The sequence below is a fragment of the Sinohyriopsis cumingii genome, chromosome 3 (genome assembly GCF_028554795.1).
Source record: "Sinohyriopsis cumingii isolate HCF-2022 chromosome 3, ASM2855479v2, whole genome shotgun sequence".
Lineage (NCBI taxonomy): Eukaryota > Metazoa > Mollusca > Bivalvia > Unionida > Unionidae > Sinohyriopsis > Sinohyriopsis cumingii.
Window position 1 is genome coordinate 35,538,102 of NC_142963.1, and position 19,653 is coordinate 35,557,754.

General features: G+C 35.9%; 1 protein-coding gene across 1 annotated transcript in view; it reads right to left on the reverse strand.

Annotated features, from left to right (window-relative positions):
- The window catches only part of LOC149802674 (GPI inositol-deacylase-like), a 205,915-nt gene that overhangs the window by 116,464 nt on the left and 69,798 nt on the right, over positions 1–19,653 (reverse strand). The window contains exons 15-20 of the mRNA XM_089952048.1: positions 14,530–14,582; positions 11,509–11,572; positions 10,665–10,745; positions 6,383–6,614; positions 4,274–4,343; positions 1,063–1,210 (exon numbers count right to left, since the gene is read on the reverse strand). Of these exons, the coding sequence (XP_089808174.1) occupies positions 1,063–1,210; positions 4,274–4,343; positions 6,383–6,614; positions 10,665–10,745; positions 11,509–11,572; positions 14,530–14,582 (648 nt within the window). The remainder of the gene's footprint in view (positions 1–1,062; positions 1,211–4,273; positions 4,344–6,382; positions 6,615–10,664; positions 10,746–11,508; positions 11,573–14,529; positions 14,583–19,653) is intronic.

The window sequence follows — 19,653 nt, forward strand, 5'->3', positions numbered from 1 at the left end:
ATAAAACACACTTATTCAACAAAGGAGAAATTATTTAGTGGACTTCTGAATTTGCATAATATTAAAAAACAAAAACAAGTGCTCTCCTGAAAATCCTAGGATGAAGGAATGCATGTACTTCACACATTAACATATGCTAGTAAATAACTAAAAAATAACTTTGTCTAAATCCAGAACTTTTCCAAAAGACGCACTTGGCCTGAATATCTTTCATAGCATCCATCTGGCCAACACGTTCATGTGCCGTATGTCAAACATGTGATAAAAAGATCATTACAAAAATAAATATATTTGTAATTTTTAAAATTAATTTCTGAAAAATACACTATTTTGTAAAATAAGAACAATTTCTTTTAAGAATTTTGTCATGAAAAATGAAAATAGCCTGTTAAAATAAAAAAATTCATAGCAAGATTATTCAAGAATTCCTTACTGACAGAAACTACTTTTAAACCGGTAGAGTGACAAAGTACTATGATAAATACCAACAGGAAAAAATGACCACAGTAAATGGACATACTAGTAATACTGTACAACTCTATGTAGAATTTTGTATGTTTCAAACTCTTTATCTAATTAATAAAGAATTTACATTATCAGTACAGTATAATTGAAAACTAAAACTTATGTGATGTGAGCCCAGAATGATGGTTTGAATTTTCAGTTGTTGCAAGGTTTCGAGGTATTAGACAACTGAGTTGCTTTACTCCAGACTGAATCAGCCATTTGACTGCTACCATGCACTCAATGGTGCTGTTTTATACATTATTTTGGATGCAGCGATGTCACATAACAAGTTCTGAATGATACTTAGAATACCTAACACAGATGAAATTCTGAATTCCATTTCCTCCCAGTTTATGTAAAATTACTTCTCCACAAATAATGCTTCAGTGTTTGCAACTATCAACACAGAGTTTTTGTACAACAATTTTGATAACTAGCTCCTGGTTTGGCTGTCACACACCACCAGCCCAAACAGAGCTTACCTGTAATGTTGCCAGTGTAGACACTTTATGGAACAGACTGGAAGAGGTTCCAAGTATAAATAAGTTAACTCACCTGACCAAACATTTCCTTGAGGGAGGCTAAGATCTTCAGTTGGTATTCACAGGTAGGGTCCAGGTACATGTTTATCACAATACTATCTTTGTGGTCATCTGTGGGTCCACTTTGTAACTTTAAGGACAAGCTGCCACTTTCTCCATACCTAGAAAAGTGAGTTTAAACATTACGCATAACATTGTTTTTTTTCACACTTTCACTCCCTTCATCAATCTATTTTTTTCTTTAACAACCTTGCATCCAATATTGTCTATTTTGTTTAAATATAATTTTCTTTTAAAGGTTTTTGCCCCTTTATTGCATCTCTAGTAATAGATAATATAATCTATATTGGGGTTTGGACTGAGACAAGGAAATCCCAGTCAAGGGGTCACATTATTTGCCCCCTACCCCCAAAAGGCTATGCCATGACTGGGATTTCCTTGTCTTGGTGTAAACACAGACACAGATTATTTGTCACACCCAACAGCTACATTTCTCTGTTGCATGGGTGAGAATAAGCAATGACTGCTTATTAACCATTCCATACTGCAGTGTTTCAGATTGGCATCAGTCTTTGAACAATGGCCAACATTTGTTACATTTTGGAACAAATTTTTTCCATTGGGGAATTTGACAGATTGACTAAAATATAACACCTCGTTTAAAAACATCATTTACTTGCTAAGACCAATCTGAAGTTTTCATGAACAGTACATGATGGTCCAGTGCTTGTTTGCACTCTAGAGAGGTTACATCACCTGTTAACTAATGGTAATTAGTTTTACAAGCAATATCTACTGTGTCAAGGCCAACAACATGCCTTTCTAACTAAATTGTATGCAGAACATGCACAATAGAATAAAATATTACTAACTGCACTGCTATCTGCAACAATGTATGAGGTTATGAACTTGTGGTCACATCATCTATGACATATTTAACTCTGATGTGCAAATGTCCACTAGTAAAGGAGGTGAATTGGATTTTATTATCCTTCTGCCAATCTCTGATTCCATAAAGCAGTTATTTTAAAACTAAACAAGATATTGGTAACTAATGATTTGAAGATTAACAATAGCACAGCTAAAATAAATCTGTATCCACCTAACATGGTATATTTTAAATTATCATTTGCAGGAAACTGCAATGTCTGTCCATATCAATCAATGTTTTGTTTGTAAACTGTATATAGAAGAAAAAAATACTAATTCTCACATTTCATAATTATTGTACTCTGTTTACAAAAGAGTTTTAATTTGTCTGTTGAGCTGTTTTAAAAAAAATTATGAATAAAAATAGAAGAATTCAAGCTGTATTTCAACTTAAAGATGTTTTTAGGAGTCTATCAAAAACTGCACTGAATTCACTAATGAAAGAATCTGAGTTGTGTTCACAAGCAACAATCAATAATCAGTTGAAGTGTCCCTAATGTCATAATTCTATTCATGTCCTAATACTAACTTGATTGTCCTGATGTTCTGGCAAGCTTTAGGACAAATGCCCAGGTCCCAGACTGAACCATCTGAACAATGTATTTGCATGTTCTGTTAGAATCCTGACCAATCAAAAAGCAATCAATGCTTTTTTAATAATTGCTTAGTCACCTCTGTAATAGCTGCTATTCTGGACCAAGGTAAAAGAGGCCAGGATGTTTTGGGAGTTTTCTTGAGACTTGTATGATGTAGTGGTAACACATGTGATTCACACCTTTGTGGTCCTGTGTTTGATGCTTGGCTCTATAAAGTAGTCACCCATCCCCAAATAACATAATACAATTTCTTATGGTAAGATTTTAGTATAATTTTAGCAAGTCGTGAACACTATCCCCCCCAAAGTGACTGGGAACAATTCAGAGATCATTCAAATTAAGATATGTACAATGGTCCCCTTCTTACATGGCCACCCCTTCTGCACTGTGAAAGTGGCAGCATAAGTCGAGTGGTCTACCCAGAGTGGACTATATTTGTGAGACAGATGTGTATGTAGTAAGAAACCTACATATAACTTCAAAGCATTTAATATCTTCATTTAAAAAATTCTTAGTTCTTATTCTTAAGTGTGAAATGCTAGTGGGGGTATTGTTGGCATGTGATTGCAAAACCATTTAAAAATATCATTTAAATCTTGGTCCATACACTGCTTGGCATTTTAAAAAAATTTCTTTCCATTACTCAATTTTTCCACAGCTGCAGAATATTCTCCTTATCCTTTACAATGCTATTTATTTCCCAGCATAGTATTTTTTGGCAAGAACTCATGAACTCTACCCATTGTCTTCAAGTTGAATAATTTTAGCTTTTTCTTCTAAAGTATTAATTCTCCATTTATGTGATGACAAGTTAAAGTTTTGTAACGATTTATTCCTATGTTGCTAATTGTACAGTGCTGCAATTTAATTATGCAGATAAAACTTTTGCAGAGTAGACAAAATGCCATGTTTATAAAGGAAGTGATACATGTACTGTCACATGATTGTTTGGTCTTTGTCTGGTACCCTGTTTTGCTTAAGGTTAATTTCTCTCTGTATGTTACTCCAGAGTGTATCATCTTGATTATTACATCTGTTCGTAATCATCAACAAAAAGAAAATCAACCACTGTGTGAAATCCAAAACTCTATCACAACATTGTTGACCCAATTTCCTGTAAACACTGGCATTAGTAATAGTGGTACATTTACTTCAGCCAAAACTTCTTTCTGTAATGAAATCTGACAGCAGGTAAAACATAATAGGATTACTTACCTTACTGTACGAATTATATACTGGTTCTGGATACATATTAAAATAAAATGTGGTCGCCTGTAAGGTGTAAATGTGATAATTTTGCACTAATATGCTGCCCATTGGTCACAGAAGAGGGGTGGCCTTCCCTAAGGGGTATTTTTGAACATGAACTCATCAGTGCCAAGGGATTCTCGCTTTAAAAAGTGTGTGGCCACTGTTTGGGGGGAGGGGGCATTCATGAGGGGGACCACTGTATATGTCTGCATGCATGTATACATAATTTTAACAAGTTGGCACTATATTTGCTAAAATGTGCAAATCCATGGATGGGTGCATGCACGGAAGGACAAAATAAAAACAATCCTCGAGTTTTCTTTGAAAATGATGGCACTATATTCAGAGGTTTGATTATTATTAACTCCTTTCAAGTATCTTTGCCTGTTACACTGAAAATGCAGATGTCATGTTGCATTATAATGGTTTATCAGTTGAAATACTTACTTCATGTACTTGTACGTGTCCTCATTGACCCAAGGTATGTTGAAGTGAAGAACACTTCCTTCAGTTTCCACTGATATGAAACAAAACAACAAAACACATTTCATGACATCTGCTATTCAATAAATAATGCAAAAAGCGTTTTCTTCATCTAAATGATTGTTGTTTTAAAACCAAAAAAGATTTCTGAAAAATGTTTATCAAGACATTGGTTTCATTATACTTGATATCTTGCCTTGTTACATAGCAGTGACCAAAACTGGTGGATGTGGGACCTGAAGTCTTGTACGAGCTCCAAGAAAGATTGAAATTTAATTGATAGCTTTGCCATTTGATAGGAATATAATGAAGGATGGGATCATGCCCACACTCAGTAACATCATCCCATCCTAGGTGCCAATGAAGTCAGAACTGAGAAGATTCAGATTAAACTGAAGACTGTCTCGTGAAACATGGACCTGCATGCATGTAACGATGTTTTCTAATCATTTTAGAGATTTTAAAGAAACTGAAGTTTGAGATTCGTTTCAATCGTTAATATTACTTTGTAATTTCTTCATATTTTTCAAATATATTGAAATATGTATCTGGAATACCCAACGATACTGCTAGACGAAAGACCCTGAGAAAAAAATCTCAATTTTTCTCTTTTTATAAAACTGATTATTTTCTTTGTAAATTATGTTTCACTGAGAATACTTACCTGACCGCACTATCTGCTATCTCTCAAATCCAGCAATGGGAAAAAAAAGTTTTGTCTTACCTATGGACCACATAAATAAAGGGAACAAACTCTTACACATTACCTCCCATGACCAAAGGAAGGTGATAATGGTTGTTTACTTGGTTTATGCTTGAGTAATACATCAACAAGGATTTTGCATGGAGGTGAGTGAAGGTTAATAGTAATACGATTGGGTATGTATTCTCAAAGAAACATAATTTACTAAAAGAATTTGCTTTCACTTTTGAATGCATTCCCTATCAGATGAACATTAAGAGAATATGTAACATGAGCCAATGCTGTGAATCCTACCTCTACCACTGCCAGATTTTAAGAGAAAAAGAGTGAAGTCCCTATATATCATTCATGCTTTACTTCTGCTACATGGTACTGATGTCAGCATATTAAACATGATATATTTTCACAAGTTTCAGCTAAAACTTTCCAGAAGCATGAACTTTTCCAAACTTCTTTTACATCTTCTTCCACAATTATGAAATTAATCTCTATCCAATGATCAAGAGTTCTGAAGTTCACTGACATGTCCTTGAAGTGAAAACCAAGACTAGAAGGCTCAAAATGTCATTATCCCAACCAGGGTTATCACTTAAAGTTAATACAGCCATTAAATGGCTGTTGGTTTTTCCCCAGTTCTCTGATTCTTTTTCTTTCTCTCCAAGACCCTTGACATCAAGTAAAAGTTGCTGCAACTGAAATACACCACAGGGCTGATAGTACTGCAGCAGTACTCTAACTTGGCTGCACTAATGTCCCAGGTTCAATTCCTTATGCCAAAGTATGCCCGGATAGGTGGTTGCCCATTAAAGGTTGGTTAATTTCCCTGGGTTCTCTTGTTTACTCTGGGTCCTCTTGTTTGGACCATTATGGTCCTAGGTTCAATTCTTGATTCCAGCAAATGTAAAGGTATGTGATGGATTTCTCTGTGTTATCTTGTTTGCTCTACCTCAAAGACCATGTTATGTCAACATCTGAGCTGTCAATAGCACAGTGTGCAAGATGACATAACTTGTTATGCAATTGGGGTTACAAAATAAGGATTAAACTTTAGAAACTGAAGCAGAATGTTTAAAAAGTTTACAAAACAATGTAAAAATGAAACAATAGCAACTGCTGTGACAAGCCAGTGCCAACCCCAACTCTTCTCATTGCATATTCCAAAGTTCCCACCCAACAAAAAATGAAAAGTCCATTAATTATATGATGTATCTTCTTGTTAAAACTGATATAATAAATTAAGTCTGGCAAGAAAATATCTTACGTCATAGTCATTACAAATAGATGGATGGCAGATGGCAGAATATCACAATATCCTGATGCGCTTTGAAAAAGTGGTGATAATCAAAAAATGAGAAAAGACATAGGTGTACCTGGCTTTTCATCTTTACACTTGGAGACCAGCAGCGTAGCTGTGTACGCTTTCACCACGTTATTCAGATTCATTAACCTTAGTCTGTAGTATGACGAGCCTTCATTAAGGTCCAGAACCATTACACCTTTCAGGACACTCTCTGGAAATGACACCATGATCTCAAATAGCCCAGGTATAGAATTCACCAAATGCCGGCCCATGGAATCATACACTTCAGCGATAATGATCACCTGCATTGATGGATCAAAGAACTGGTTAGAAAAAACATTTCAAATTCTAGTAATGCTAAGAAATGTTACTGTTAGTTCATCAAGCCATCTTTCTTAAACAATTTATTTAAGACATTACTGCCATTATAATGGCTACCCCTAGGACTACACGTGTCGAGCTGCTATAATAAATACTGCAGGAAAAATTGTATAAAAGAATACATACATCAGTACTTCACACATTTTCAGCAAGCATATTTCTATAAATATTTTAAGTTTACTTTTTTTATGGAGTAGATAGGTGTGCAATATTACTGGCATTCTGGTTTATCCAGGTATTTTTTCCAGTGGTATGTACCACAGTACTTTTTCACTGTACCAGTATGTCAGTAGTTTTGGCCAGTAAGGAATTAACAGAAATTTTCAATGAATCTTGTTACGATAAAATGATATTAACAGCATGTTTTTATTATTCACGAGACAATAGTTTAAATTATTATCCAATTTGTTTATAAAACAGTTGCATCTGTCACAAATTAATGGTTAATCGCATGCTTGGCATGTGTTATGTATACCAACGCACTGTCAAAATGGCATGCTGTGATAAATATTCAAGCCAAATTAAGTGCGCTTGTTTTCTGTTTGAACTTTACATAATTTTTAAAAGTCCATTAAATATTTTCTCATCTGCTGTATGTGTTTTATGTTTACTGGCCTTCATGGATTCCTATTATATACTGTTGTAGAAAGAAGGACTTAATTTTCAGTAAAATCAACTTGCCTTTTTGTAATTTGTTAAACCAGTCCCCAAACCTGTATTGATACAGGGGCTCATGTCGTTTTTTAATATATAATACAAGGGATGACATATCTCATTCCAGCACTGAGATTCAACAATTTAGACTACAAATTTGGCTTAAAACGAATAGCAATCCATTTTATAATCCGTGTTTCCTCCAAATATTCCCACCCCATTTATCATATTTGGACATTTATGTTGGCATGTGGGGTAATTGCAACTGCATATTGAAAATTTGGAATTTGCTGCCACCGTGCGGTAGCAACATTTGGTAGTCGCTTACCAGCGGGCCTAGAAAATTTAAACTTATATAGACTCATACCTGCATGAAATTGATAAAAAGTGATTTATTTTCTCAGAAATGGCAAATATTATAATCGTTCTATCGTTAATCCACTGACAGACAAGAAGAAACTATGGCGTAGATGAAACCTGACCCAGTACTCGCCATTTGCATTACTAGTCACATGACTTCACAAATTTCAAATGACATCGGAATTCCAATAGTCATGTGAAATCAACAACAAACTCCTTTATAATGTTGTTGTACAAAAATTCAATTATATTAAATGAAAGTCAAATACTTTTTGAAAAACCAGCAATCTGGCCAGTCTGATTTATCAAGCAGAGAGCACACGTCAGCATGATAGTCACGTGATACAACAAAACTCCAGAAGTTGTTCTCGGAATATATAAATATGGAGAATTTTGTGTTCTTTCATTTTTGTCTTTTTACTACAACCATTATACGACTTTCATTTAATATTTTTTAATTTTTTTTCTCTACAACAGTTGAAATTGTGGGTTGTTAGATTTGTGTACTCATGCGACTAGCAATGGAAATCTCGACTACCAGGTCACACTTCATCAACAACGTAGTTTTATCTTGTCTTTCAGCAGATTAAAGACATAACGATTTTAACACTCACAATTTCTGAGAAAATAAGTAACTTTCATATCGATTTCATGCATGCATCACTCAATCTAACGTTTAAAGTTTGCAACGCCATCCAGTGAGCGGCTAGGCTTTGCTACCACCATATTGGCCTCTTGTGATGCTAGACTGGTTTTCGTACCTTCCATGTAAGGAAAGATATGGATATCGAGCTGACTTTGAAAATAAGTTTTCTAGAGGAATCTAATCCACTGGGCATTTGGATTGACTCAGCATATATGTTTACTGCAAGCAACTAAATGATTTAAACTGCACAATCCGAATATTCTGGTTAGAACTCAATAAATTTAACTCAAGATCAGTTTAGTTACGACTCAATTACTTGATTGTTTCGGGCATCAAGTTGAGGCAGAAAATACCAGGTTTTTCCCCGACTTTAATCAATATTTGAGAAATTCAAGGACTTTTCAGTCGGGAAAAGAAGTATCATTTCTCCTGACCTTTTCCTGATTTCCCAGTAGTGTGGGAACCCTGCAGTATCAGATCTATGGAGTAGGAATGTCCAGGAAAGGTTGAGTTGTGATGATGTACCATGTTAATACTGTCTAGGTGGGAGCTATGAATCTTGAATGCAGGGCTGTGTATACTGGGAAAATAGATCCCCATATCCAGATCCAGAAGTCAGTGACATAAAGTTTGCCAGAGTAGTGTGATAAGCAGTGTGTTGGCATCTGGTGCCTAATTTTCTTCTTTTGTGCATTTTTTTAAATATCTTTAACACAGTTTTAACAATATGAGTCTACTAATGTTTCCGATGGACCATCATACTATATCTTTATGGACCTGGTATGTAGTGCTCTGAAGATCTGCTCTGTTTAAATTGGCATGGGCAACAGCGGTGTTGGCAACATGTGACAAGCTAGCGATGGCCTGGATTAAAGAATTTTTTTTTAATGGGCAAGCTTTCCACCTGCTAGGATTCAGTCAAAAAGGAAATTGTCCATCAAAGTGGCACAGGTGGCAAGACTGATGGAATTTACATCCTTAATTGTGCGCTTCTTATGTTTCCCAGTTGACATGTCACCCATTCATCCTCAGACCAGCCTGAGAACAAACCACATGCATGGCTGGAATCTAACCTTATATAGTTGATACTATCAGACTGGTCATCTTCAGACAACTTGAAATGTTTGCACCCCACGTACTGATTTTTGTTTGTTTGGTTTTGTGGGGTTTAGTGCCATTTTCCAGTACAAGATGGGCTATACATGGCAGTTGGATATTTGGTGGTGTAAGAACCCAGAAAGACCACGGAAAGAACCACCAATCCACAGGAAGCTATTGGCAGGCTTTCTCACATAACCTACACCAGTTGAGCTGAGACCTGAACTCACACAGAGAGAAATGAGAAGTGTAGCAGTTTGCAAAGGCAAGAACTTAAGACCACTCAGCCCCATGTACCGAATCTTGTCCATTGTGTTGACGCCTGTAAACAATGGGCAAAACAACAGCATATATAGGTGAAATCGTCACTTTGAACGTGCTGTGATGAGAATATTATAAAAATACAAAAAAGCCGAAGAAAAATACAAGAATGATCTTGTGTGAGAAATGATCAATTACTTGACAGAACTCACAAGTAGGGTCAAATACTGGGCTGCACTGAAAGTACTACAGACCATCATTCTAGCAATAAAGACGGTGCTGTTAAGTTTATAAATAAAGATAAATGAGTGTAAATATCTGTCTATAATGAAGACAGAAAAATAGCTGGAGTATACTTCATTGAGGTAAGAAATCTCCCAATGATGCTTTAACTGAAGAAAAGGCACAAATGATCTTAGAACTTAGCATTTGCTAGACATTAAGAAGGTGCTGACCAGGCACCCATGTAAGTAGTGACTAATGATTGATGGGATTTGGTACCAACCCTCTATTCAAGAAAAAATCACTCTCATATGACTTCTGTCTCAGCAAGCAGACAAGATTTTAGCACTTCTGCTGTTAGACTTTGAAAAACATAGTGAACATCTATTGGGTCACATCTTCACTTCTCAGAGCTAGTATGGAAATGTTTCCAATGCATAGTGATGTTGAAGTGTATTTGATGACTAAGCTAGTGACAAACATAGTATAGCAAGAATCATCATGGCAACATGTTAATTAGCCCTCCCACAAACACTTATGCACACATTGGTGTGAAAACAAGCTTTTCTGATCTATCAATCAGGTAAATAATGAAAACTCCATCTATGTGGGAAGCTAAGATGGATTTTCTATAGTTTCTGTTCTAAGTTCTATTAGATATATTCTACCAAAGTGATGCCTGCAGCTTAAATACAAGAATGAATCACACAAGATAATATGGCACACTTACCCCATGAGGTGTGGGCGGAAATACAACAACTACATGGGACATATTCTGGAGACCCTCATTCTTCAGGTTCAAATGGATGGCCTGAAAAATAATAACTCAAACAACTATGTTACTATGAAAATTTTATTTATGACAAATCCCTAGGTTTTGGAACAAAAACTTGTCATGCCTGACTTTGATTTAGCATGAAAGTAAAAAAAAACCTTTAACACTGAGCTTAAAATAGGGTGGTGATGCATCGATGAAAGGACAGGTGATGCATGGATAAAAGAAGGGATGCGGTTGTTGTTGTGGGGTTTAACGCCATTTTTCAGCACATGATAGGCTATGCATGGCAGCCAGTATTAATGGTGGAGGAAGAACCCAGAAAAAACCCCGGGAAGAACAACCGACCCACGAGAAGCTACTTGCAAGCTTCCTCACATACCCACATTGGCCGAATCCTAGACTCAATCCCACGCAGACAGATCTATAACGGAAAGCGCTTTAGACCACTCGGCCACTCAAGGCCCCCAAAAGAAGGGATGCAAAGTTTATCCCTATGCTAAACATCTAACAAGGCTGGCTTGACAAAATTATGCTGACGAAAGTTTTGTGACCTAGCACCAAAATTAGAAAAATTCACAAACTCAGACTCACCATAATAATTCTGATATCTGATTGGCAAATTTCAAATCAATCACGAATCACACAATGCCTGACATTACTTAAATTAAACGTAAGTCTGAATATCATGACATCATGAGAATCAAAGTCAGATACACAAGACTTCACTGTTTTTGATTTATAAAGTTATGTGAAAAAACTTTTTGCATGACTGATGCTTGATATTTAGTTATCTTACCTTCTTATTGGAGTGAAGAGGTGGAATCAGCTGAGCTTTGGGAGACAGATTTGTACAGGTGGAACTTGGAAGGAAAAAAGAATTATCATTTTCTTTATTTTTTGAGTACCAGTAAGAATAATACATGTCATATTCACACATATAAAGTTTGAAGCAAAATTTCAAAAACATAGAGTCTGCTCTGCCTCCAAAAAATGAACTGGCAGATTAGGACCTATGATTTTCACTTGAAATCAGAAGTAACAGCGTACACCATGATCACTCAAATAATCCAATAGCAGATTTAGGCCTACGATGTTTGCATTGGGCACATGTTATATATAAACAAACATGAGCAAATATATTAGTAATTATCATTTAAAAAATTTTACTTTTTTAAATCCAGGCTTTAAGGACATGAAATATATGGATTAGACTGTTCCAGAATTCCTAATCTAGAACCTTTTCCAATGGAACTCATTGAGTTCTTAATTACAAAGACTAAACCTCTGATTTTCATTTTTATTTGTGTATGTGAGTGTGTGTGTGTGCTACAGAACCTTAGTTTGGACAATAACATTACAAAGTTAGATTACAAAGGGAAGTAATTCTTACAGTATCTCCTCTGGTTCTATTAATGAATGAACCAGTCTCTCTAATTCCAAAATTCAGGATCTGAAAAATTATCCTGCCTATAACCAAAAAAACAAACAAAACTATGCTGCATTTGATTTTACTGAGTGTCATAATACAAGTGTAAAGTTTACCAATGCTAAACACAGTGCAGTCTGGCTGCTTAACTTGATTAAGAACATTCCAATTTCTAGTGAAGAGCAAAAAAATGTAATATCAAGATGGTTGAACAAAGATAACAATAAAGAGATTTATGAATAAAAAGGCAGTTTTATATATTTTTTTAGCATTTATTGTACATGCAAACAAAGATATACTTTTAATACAAAGAGTAGAAACTCAAATGACGCCACTCTAGGCCAAAGAGAATTAGTATGAGAACTGTACAGCCCTTGGGTTGTGAAACCTCTCCCCCGAAATAAAACCAGTTAAAGATTTCATCATGCTAGCCTGATGACTGAAAAAAATCCAAAGATTGATACAGCAATATACAGTACAACACCAATCATTTAAATATAGATTAGCTAACCTTTTTAATTGCACATTCTATTTTAATGGTTCCTGGATACAGATTTATTCTTGATATAGTTATCGGTTATCTGGACAACAATTTATCCAGACAAAATATTCCGTGAATTTTTTTAAAAAATCTGGCATTATTTTTTGGTGCTTTTGAGAAACATTAAATTTTCATCAGTACTTAAATTGTGGATTGTGGAAGTGGTCCTATGGTTTCCACAGAAGCACTTCTGCATCTTTAAATTCAGTTTGTAAAACCAATGCAGTTCATTAACACTGGTATGCCATGTAAATCGATGCACTGATGGTAACAAGTCTATAAAATAGTCATGGTACTAAAATAGTTGCAGAACGTTCAGTTGTTTGATAAATACTGACACAGCATCTTTCATTAATAACGCATCTGCATTAAACAGCAGTAACTTGAGGGTGGAGAGACTGAAGGAAAAAAATGCAGGCAGATGGAAGTGACACTGCTTCTTACCAAAGTCTGATAGCAAATCAGCATACATGGTCAATTTCATAAGAATTTAGGCTGTTTGAAACATTTATATAAAATTTTAAGACAATATCTAATAAGCGAAAAGTCAAGAAACTGAATGTTGTGACCATTTTGCCTCATGTATTCTAGGAATACGATTAACATACCAATAAAAGTGATTTTATAGTACTTTCCTGGAGACATGAAGCAATTACCTAATGACTGATAAAGCTGACTTTAATTCTTATGGTTCAGAGCTCTTGACAGTATTGCCAATACTACTAAATCTTCAGTGCTGTTACCATGTCAAACACAGACAGTAGGTAACAATTGTTTCTGCACTAAATGTTCACCCATAATGCAGTCTAACTTGTGTAACTATGGCATTTACTTTTCAAATGTTTCTATTTAATACTGGGAATCATTTGTGTTATTTTGATTCTATAATAAACTGTCCCACAGAATAAAGTTTGCCCTTTTGATAGTGCATAAAACAGCTATAGCACGAGCTGGGAGATACAAAAATGGTCCCTGTGTCCATTGTTATATTATTCCAGAGTTAATTTTTCCTGTCATCTCTCTCTCTCTAGCTACAAATAGGAACATCTGATAACTTCTGCAATAAATGTTTGCTCATACACATACAAAATGTGGGAAAATCAACCGATTCAATTAATTATTAATTAAACTGGAAATCAATCTGATTTAAAATAGCATTGCTGTTTTTAAATTTGTTTCCTCTTGAAATTCATAATGCCACTGCTGCCCTTGCACCCATGAGAATCAGAGGTCTACACTTAATAACAACTAATGATGACTTACAATACGAACAGGGTTATGTATTGAGCAAAGATTTTGTTTCAGAAAGCTGCCTTTGACTGGACAGTTTTGTAGCATTCTCTCCTTGCAAAATTATTGTTGGTACCGATTTCCCTTACAGCTCTTTACCTTTGTCATGACACTTGGTTGATGTTAGGCCAGCTAAAATTATTGTTGGTAATGGCTTTCATTACAGCCTTTCAGCATACTGTCTTGTCATGTCAGCTGCTAGATTTTAAAGTGTCTAAAATTACTGTTGATAATGGCTTTCCTTATAGCTCTTTACCAAACTGTCTTATCATGTCAGTTAAGTGATTTTAGGCTGGTTAAAATTATTGTTGGCAAAAGCTCTCATACACTCCTTTACCATACTGTCTTGCCATGTCAGTTACTTGATTTTAGGCTGTCTAACATCATAAAGAAGCAGTACTTCCTGAAATCAGCATGTATCGTGATGGATAGAATGGAGATGGCAGCCCTTTTATTATTACAACCCACCCAATAAAGTTCAATCCAGATTCTACTATAGCCATGTTACTAATCATAATGAAAGAAGAAAACAAAATTTTACTATAACTAGCAATACCTACCATCGCTCCTCATTGTCTTTTAGCTTACAAGCACACACCCAATCAACTTGTGGCTGCAAAATAAAATACCAAATAAATGACAAACAGAATTACTATTATATATATTTATTAGGGTAATTTTATTTATGTGTAGTTTTTGGGGGGAGTAAAAAGTCAAGGACACTATTTCCTCCTCTTCCTCCTCTAGTAATTGGAGGTCTAGAATTGAAAACAAGATTCCAGTCTGATACCTTATGTTACATCTGACAATCAGAATATCTTCCCACTTCGACCTAGACTAGACCAAGACTGAAGGGCAACAGTGCTGAGAACTAGGAGGGAACTACTCTGAACAATGAACCTCATGATGAGGCCGACAAAATATCAGATGTGTCTTTTGTTATGTATATTTAACTTACATTGTTTGTTAGTATTTTTTTAAATTTCATTACATGCTATTGTAATGAAACATTGTATGTTGGACTTGACCTTGTCCAAAACTGAGTTCATTTTTGCTTGAAAAGAATTAACTTTTTTTTAGTGAATTGTGTGTAAACAACCAATACATTGCTAAATTATACTGTCTGTGTATGGGATTAAAATAAGTATTATTATTAATAGAAGTAAATGTTTATTTGGGTCTAGGTCTAGGTTTTGGAATTTCCTTAGTGTATTTTACATAAGCCAGGTTATGGTTTTTAATTTGTAAACATCAGGGTCATTCCAGAAGGTTATTTTCCATTAGGTAGTGGATTTTTTTTGAAAATGCTAACTGTGACCTGCGTTCAAGTAGATAACTATATAATTTTGTTGCTGAGGAAATTTTTTTCAGAATCTTAGTTGGAAAAGAAGAGACTGAAACCTACTAATAACTGAAATGTAAATGGGTGTTTTCTAATTGCAAAGCATAAATTTAAATACATTCCTTTGCCAATACTACAGAGAGGATAAAAAATTTTTATAAGGTAAAATTCTTGAATAATGTTGTTGCTGTTGTTTTAGGGTTTAATGACATTTTTCAGCAAGATAGGCTACACATGGCGGCAGTATAACTGGTGGAGGAAGAACCCTGGAAAACCCAGGGAAGAAGCACCGACCCATGAGAAGCTACTGGCAGGCTTTCCCACGTACCCATGCTAGCTGAGCCTTGGACTCGAACCCACGCAGACAGAGGTGAGATGGCAGTGTTCCGGAACGGTGAGAGCGCTTCAGACCACTCGTTAACCTTGAATAATGTGGGTCAGACCCTGTAGTATAGCCCACTAAAAACCTAGCGGCTACTCTAAAGCCCTTAATGGTGGACACTTAATAATCTTTTTGTTTCCAAATAGAAAAAAAGAAGAAAATTTGCAACAGAAGTTGCAGGGGGTGGGCATATTTTGTATGCACCAATTACAAAGAAATTCTCCAAATGGCATTCTAAACTTTGGATGTTGATTGCCTTGGAGCATTTGTCAGCATTACTCAAAACTGGTATGGGCATATAGATCGCTTGATATGAGCCAGGAATAAAGGTGAAGGAGTTGTGTTTGGGGGACCCTCTTCACTATGACAGTGGATCCACCCATAGCAGTAATTCAGTGGGATCATTGATCAAAGGACTAGAGATGTGCAGGGGGGTGGGGGACCCTCTTTGCTATGACAGTGGATCCATCCACAGCAGTAATTCAATGGGATCACTGACCAAGGGACTATAGAGCTGTGCATGTGGTGGTGGACCCTCTTCTCTATGACAGTGGATCCATCCACAGCAGTAATTCAATGGGATCACTGACCAAGGGACTATAGAGCTGTGCAGGAGTTGGGGGACCCTCTTTGCTATGACAGTGGATCCATCCACAGCAGTAATTCAACGGGATCATTGCTGAGCTTCAATCTCTGGGGCACAGGGAGATATCAGCTTGAGTCATGACTTAAGAGATTATTCTGAAAGGTGTGAAGGTTGCAGCATAGTCCATTCTATCTAAGACTGTTCAGCAGATAAGCCCTCTGGGGCAGCATTAGAGACACATACCTTGTTTTTCAACTTCAATATGAACAAGTCAACCACTGACCTTCCCAAAAGATGAAAAATTGTCTCTGCTAACTACTGATGCAGACCATGAGAGACTTATCTCCAATAAAAAAGTTCCCGTAGACTATGACTGATGTGATGTCTGTATCAGCCATGATGCAACAATGCTGTTAAGTGCTAGAAAGAGTCTACATTTCTACACTGTTGAAATGAAGAGACACTTGTTTCTGAGACCACTGGACAAATCCCTTGGCCTCCTGGTCAGTCACCCAGCCTAATTTTGAGGAGTTGGTTTAAGAGAAAGAGTGAGGTTCTATAGCATGAATCAGAACTCTGGCCAGAACTCTGTCCTGATTCTTCCACCAACTCAGATGGTGATTAAACCTGGATCCAATGGGGGGGTCTTGAAAATGCCCAGTTCACTAGAAATAAAGGACCACATATGAAACTAGGGAAACTATAGCAGCTGCCTCCTGGGGGGGGGGGGAGAGACACAGAGAGAGAGAGAGATAGAGAGAAACAAAGATGATCAGATGAATTCTTGCCCAGTTTTGCTAAAACAGTATTTACAAGATTTTCTCAAAAGGAATATGGTCTGTTCCTTGAGAGAAGAAAGCTCACCCCCACATAAAATAAATTTTGAGAAGGGAGAAGATCCAACTTCACCTGATTGGGGATTAGGCCTAGTCAAGTCACCATCTCCCAACGGAGAGATAGATACCTCTTAAAGGCTCATCTGTGCATCAACCAGCAGTCAAAGTAATGGAGGATGGGTACTGGAAACTGCTAATGATGACTGGGAGAATAGGTTTTTAAACTGGGGCTGATTTTGATTTAGATTGTTTAAACTGTTTAAGAGTAGGAGCCATGGATCTTCAAGAATGGGAATATATCTTCACCAGCTTAACAGGGCTTGGTAACATGGCCAGGAATGATGTTGTTGATCCCTAAAATCCTGAGAGGCCACTGCAGTGTCTCTGAATTCAGAGTTGACTCAAAACAGGCTTTTGCTGTAATCCAGCAAAATCTTAGATCTAAGAGTCTCAGCCAGTAGCTTGGTCCAGCAAGGGATGCAACTCTTTCCATCCTAAATAAAACAGCCTCACTTTCATGTCCCCACTGACTGGCCTTTCAGGGGTATTCCATTATGCCATTTCTTACGTTTATTTTCATTTGTTTAAAATTAACATCAAATATAAACTCTTGATACATTAAATTCATAATGCAGTCACATTAAGTTCCAAAAACATGCTGGAATTCAGGATTATGATTGTTTTGAAAATTTCAGAAATTTGAATTCCATGGTAGTAGCTTCTGCACTGGTCTAATATTATCATAGTTCTGAAGCGCCATCAATAAACAATGTAAACCTTCAAGGATTTTAAGTGTAATGGACGTAAAGTGTTTGAACTTCATTTGATTTCAATTGCTGGGTCATTTATGTGCAAACCAGAAGTTGATATTTTAAAGATGGCAGCTGCTTAAGAAATTTTTTGTGTTGGACGCTGACTTTATAAGTTTCTGCATTGAACACTTCCGAATGACATTTGATTGGTTGACTATTCCATGAAGAAGGAAAGGTTGAACAGTCTAAATTCTTTTCAGTAGGGTCTGTTCATAATTACTCACTTTTCTGCTGATTTTAGGGCGTTGGGTCAGAGAGGACTGATATGGAAAAGGTCTGGGTTAAAAAGGCCCGGTCCATAAAGGACGGTAACAGGTCAGAAAGGACCATCACGGAAAAAAACCATATTAAAAGGTTCAGTAACAATAATAATAATAATTATTATTATTATTATTATTGCAATTTCAAAATGTGTTCATCCTTGTTTTTAAATAAGCCTCTAATCACTTTTCTTTTCTTTTTGGAATTGTAACCTGCAGTTTATACTGAGAATATTTTCAAAGCCACATTAGCAATTGGTGGTCAATAGTATTTGCCCTACATTTTTCTAATGCTTATCCTATTTTCTTTCTCATATTAATGACAACCTTTCTGTAGACCTGTGTCTATACACTTCTTACTACATGGTTTTATATCTATTGCTAAATCATAAAGTATCAAAGAATGAAGCACTAGTCAGTAAGGATTAATACCAAGACTCAACTGAACTACTGACAGCAAACAGCAGACCTGTTCAGATTATACAGATTATATTACCGATATCAGGAGAGGGAAAATAGCGTCCACATTTTCACTTTCACACTTCCTCTATCTGTTTTCTGTCTCAGAAATATTTATTATGTCAGGAAGCTTTGATAATCACAAATGATACACAATCACAAGTCTCTGCAATCACAACTCTTTCCCATGCATCCAGTCTCAAATCAGCTTGATGCATCATAAGATTTCAAGTTTTTGTCGTAATTACTGAGACACTCCTGATTGAACGACCCCAGGTAATTACAGGTAAACTTCATATATCAGAATCAGTTTAAAACCAGTATCATCAGTGCCATCTTTGTTTTAAATAGTACTCAACAGTTGTTTCCTATTCTAATAATAGGTAATCGGATTATAATAAGCAGTGAAAACATAGCACATTCTCTCCATCTGAATCTGTTCTCTATAGTTCGATTAAATAATGTAACTGATTCTTATAACCAGTTAACACGATAACCAGAGTCTGCTGTGTGTATGTGTGTGTGTGTATTTGAGAGAGAGAGAGAGAGAAAGAGAGAGAGAGTTGTATGAAATACTTGGTACATGTCATTTACTTATTTGTTATCCAAAACCAACACTGCTCTTGATAACTTTATCTTTCTTTGCCTTTTTCTGTTGAAGGTTCTATAACACATTTTCTTAGAAAAATCCCTTTATGTCCTTGACTTTGATGTCATTCATGACTTTGATGTCTTTATTTCATAGTGCCCAGGTCCCCATCACAATCACACCTTGAAGGTACCCCAATACAAGTTGGCATTTTATTTATTCGTTTATTATTTTTGGACAATACATTTACAAAAAACAAAAAAAACAAGAGTCTCTTGATACTGATTTCCTATTGGCTGAAAAAAAATCCAGGAATTAAAGATAAGACCATTTCTTACATATATCTGTGGAGTGCTGAAAACATCTTTGATATACTTCAGCAATAACAAGACTTTCCAATGAGCTACTGTGATGGACA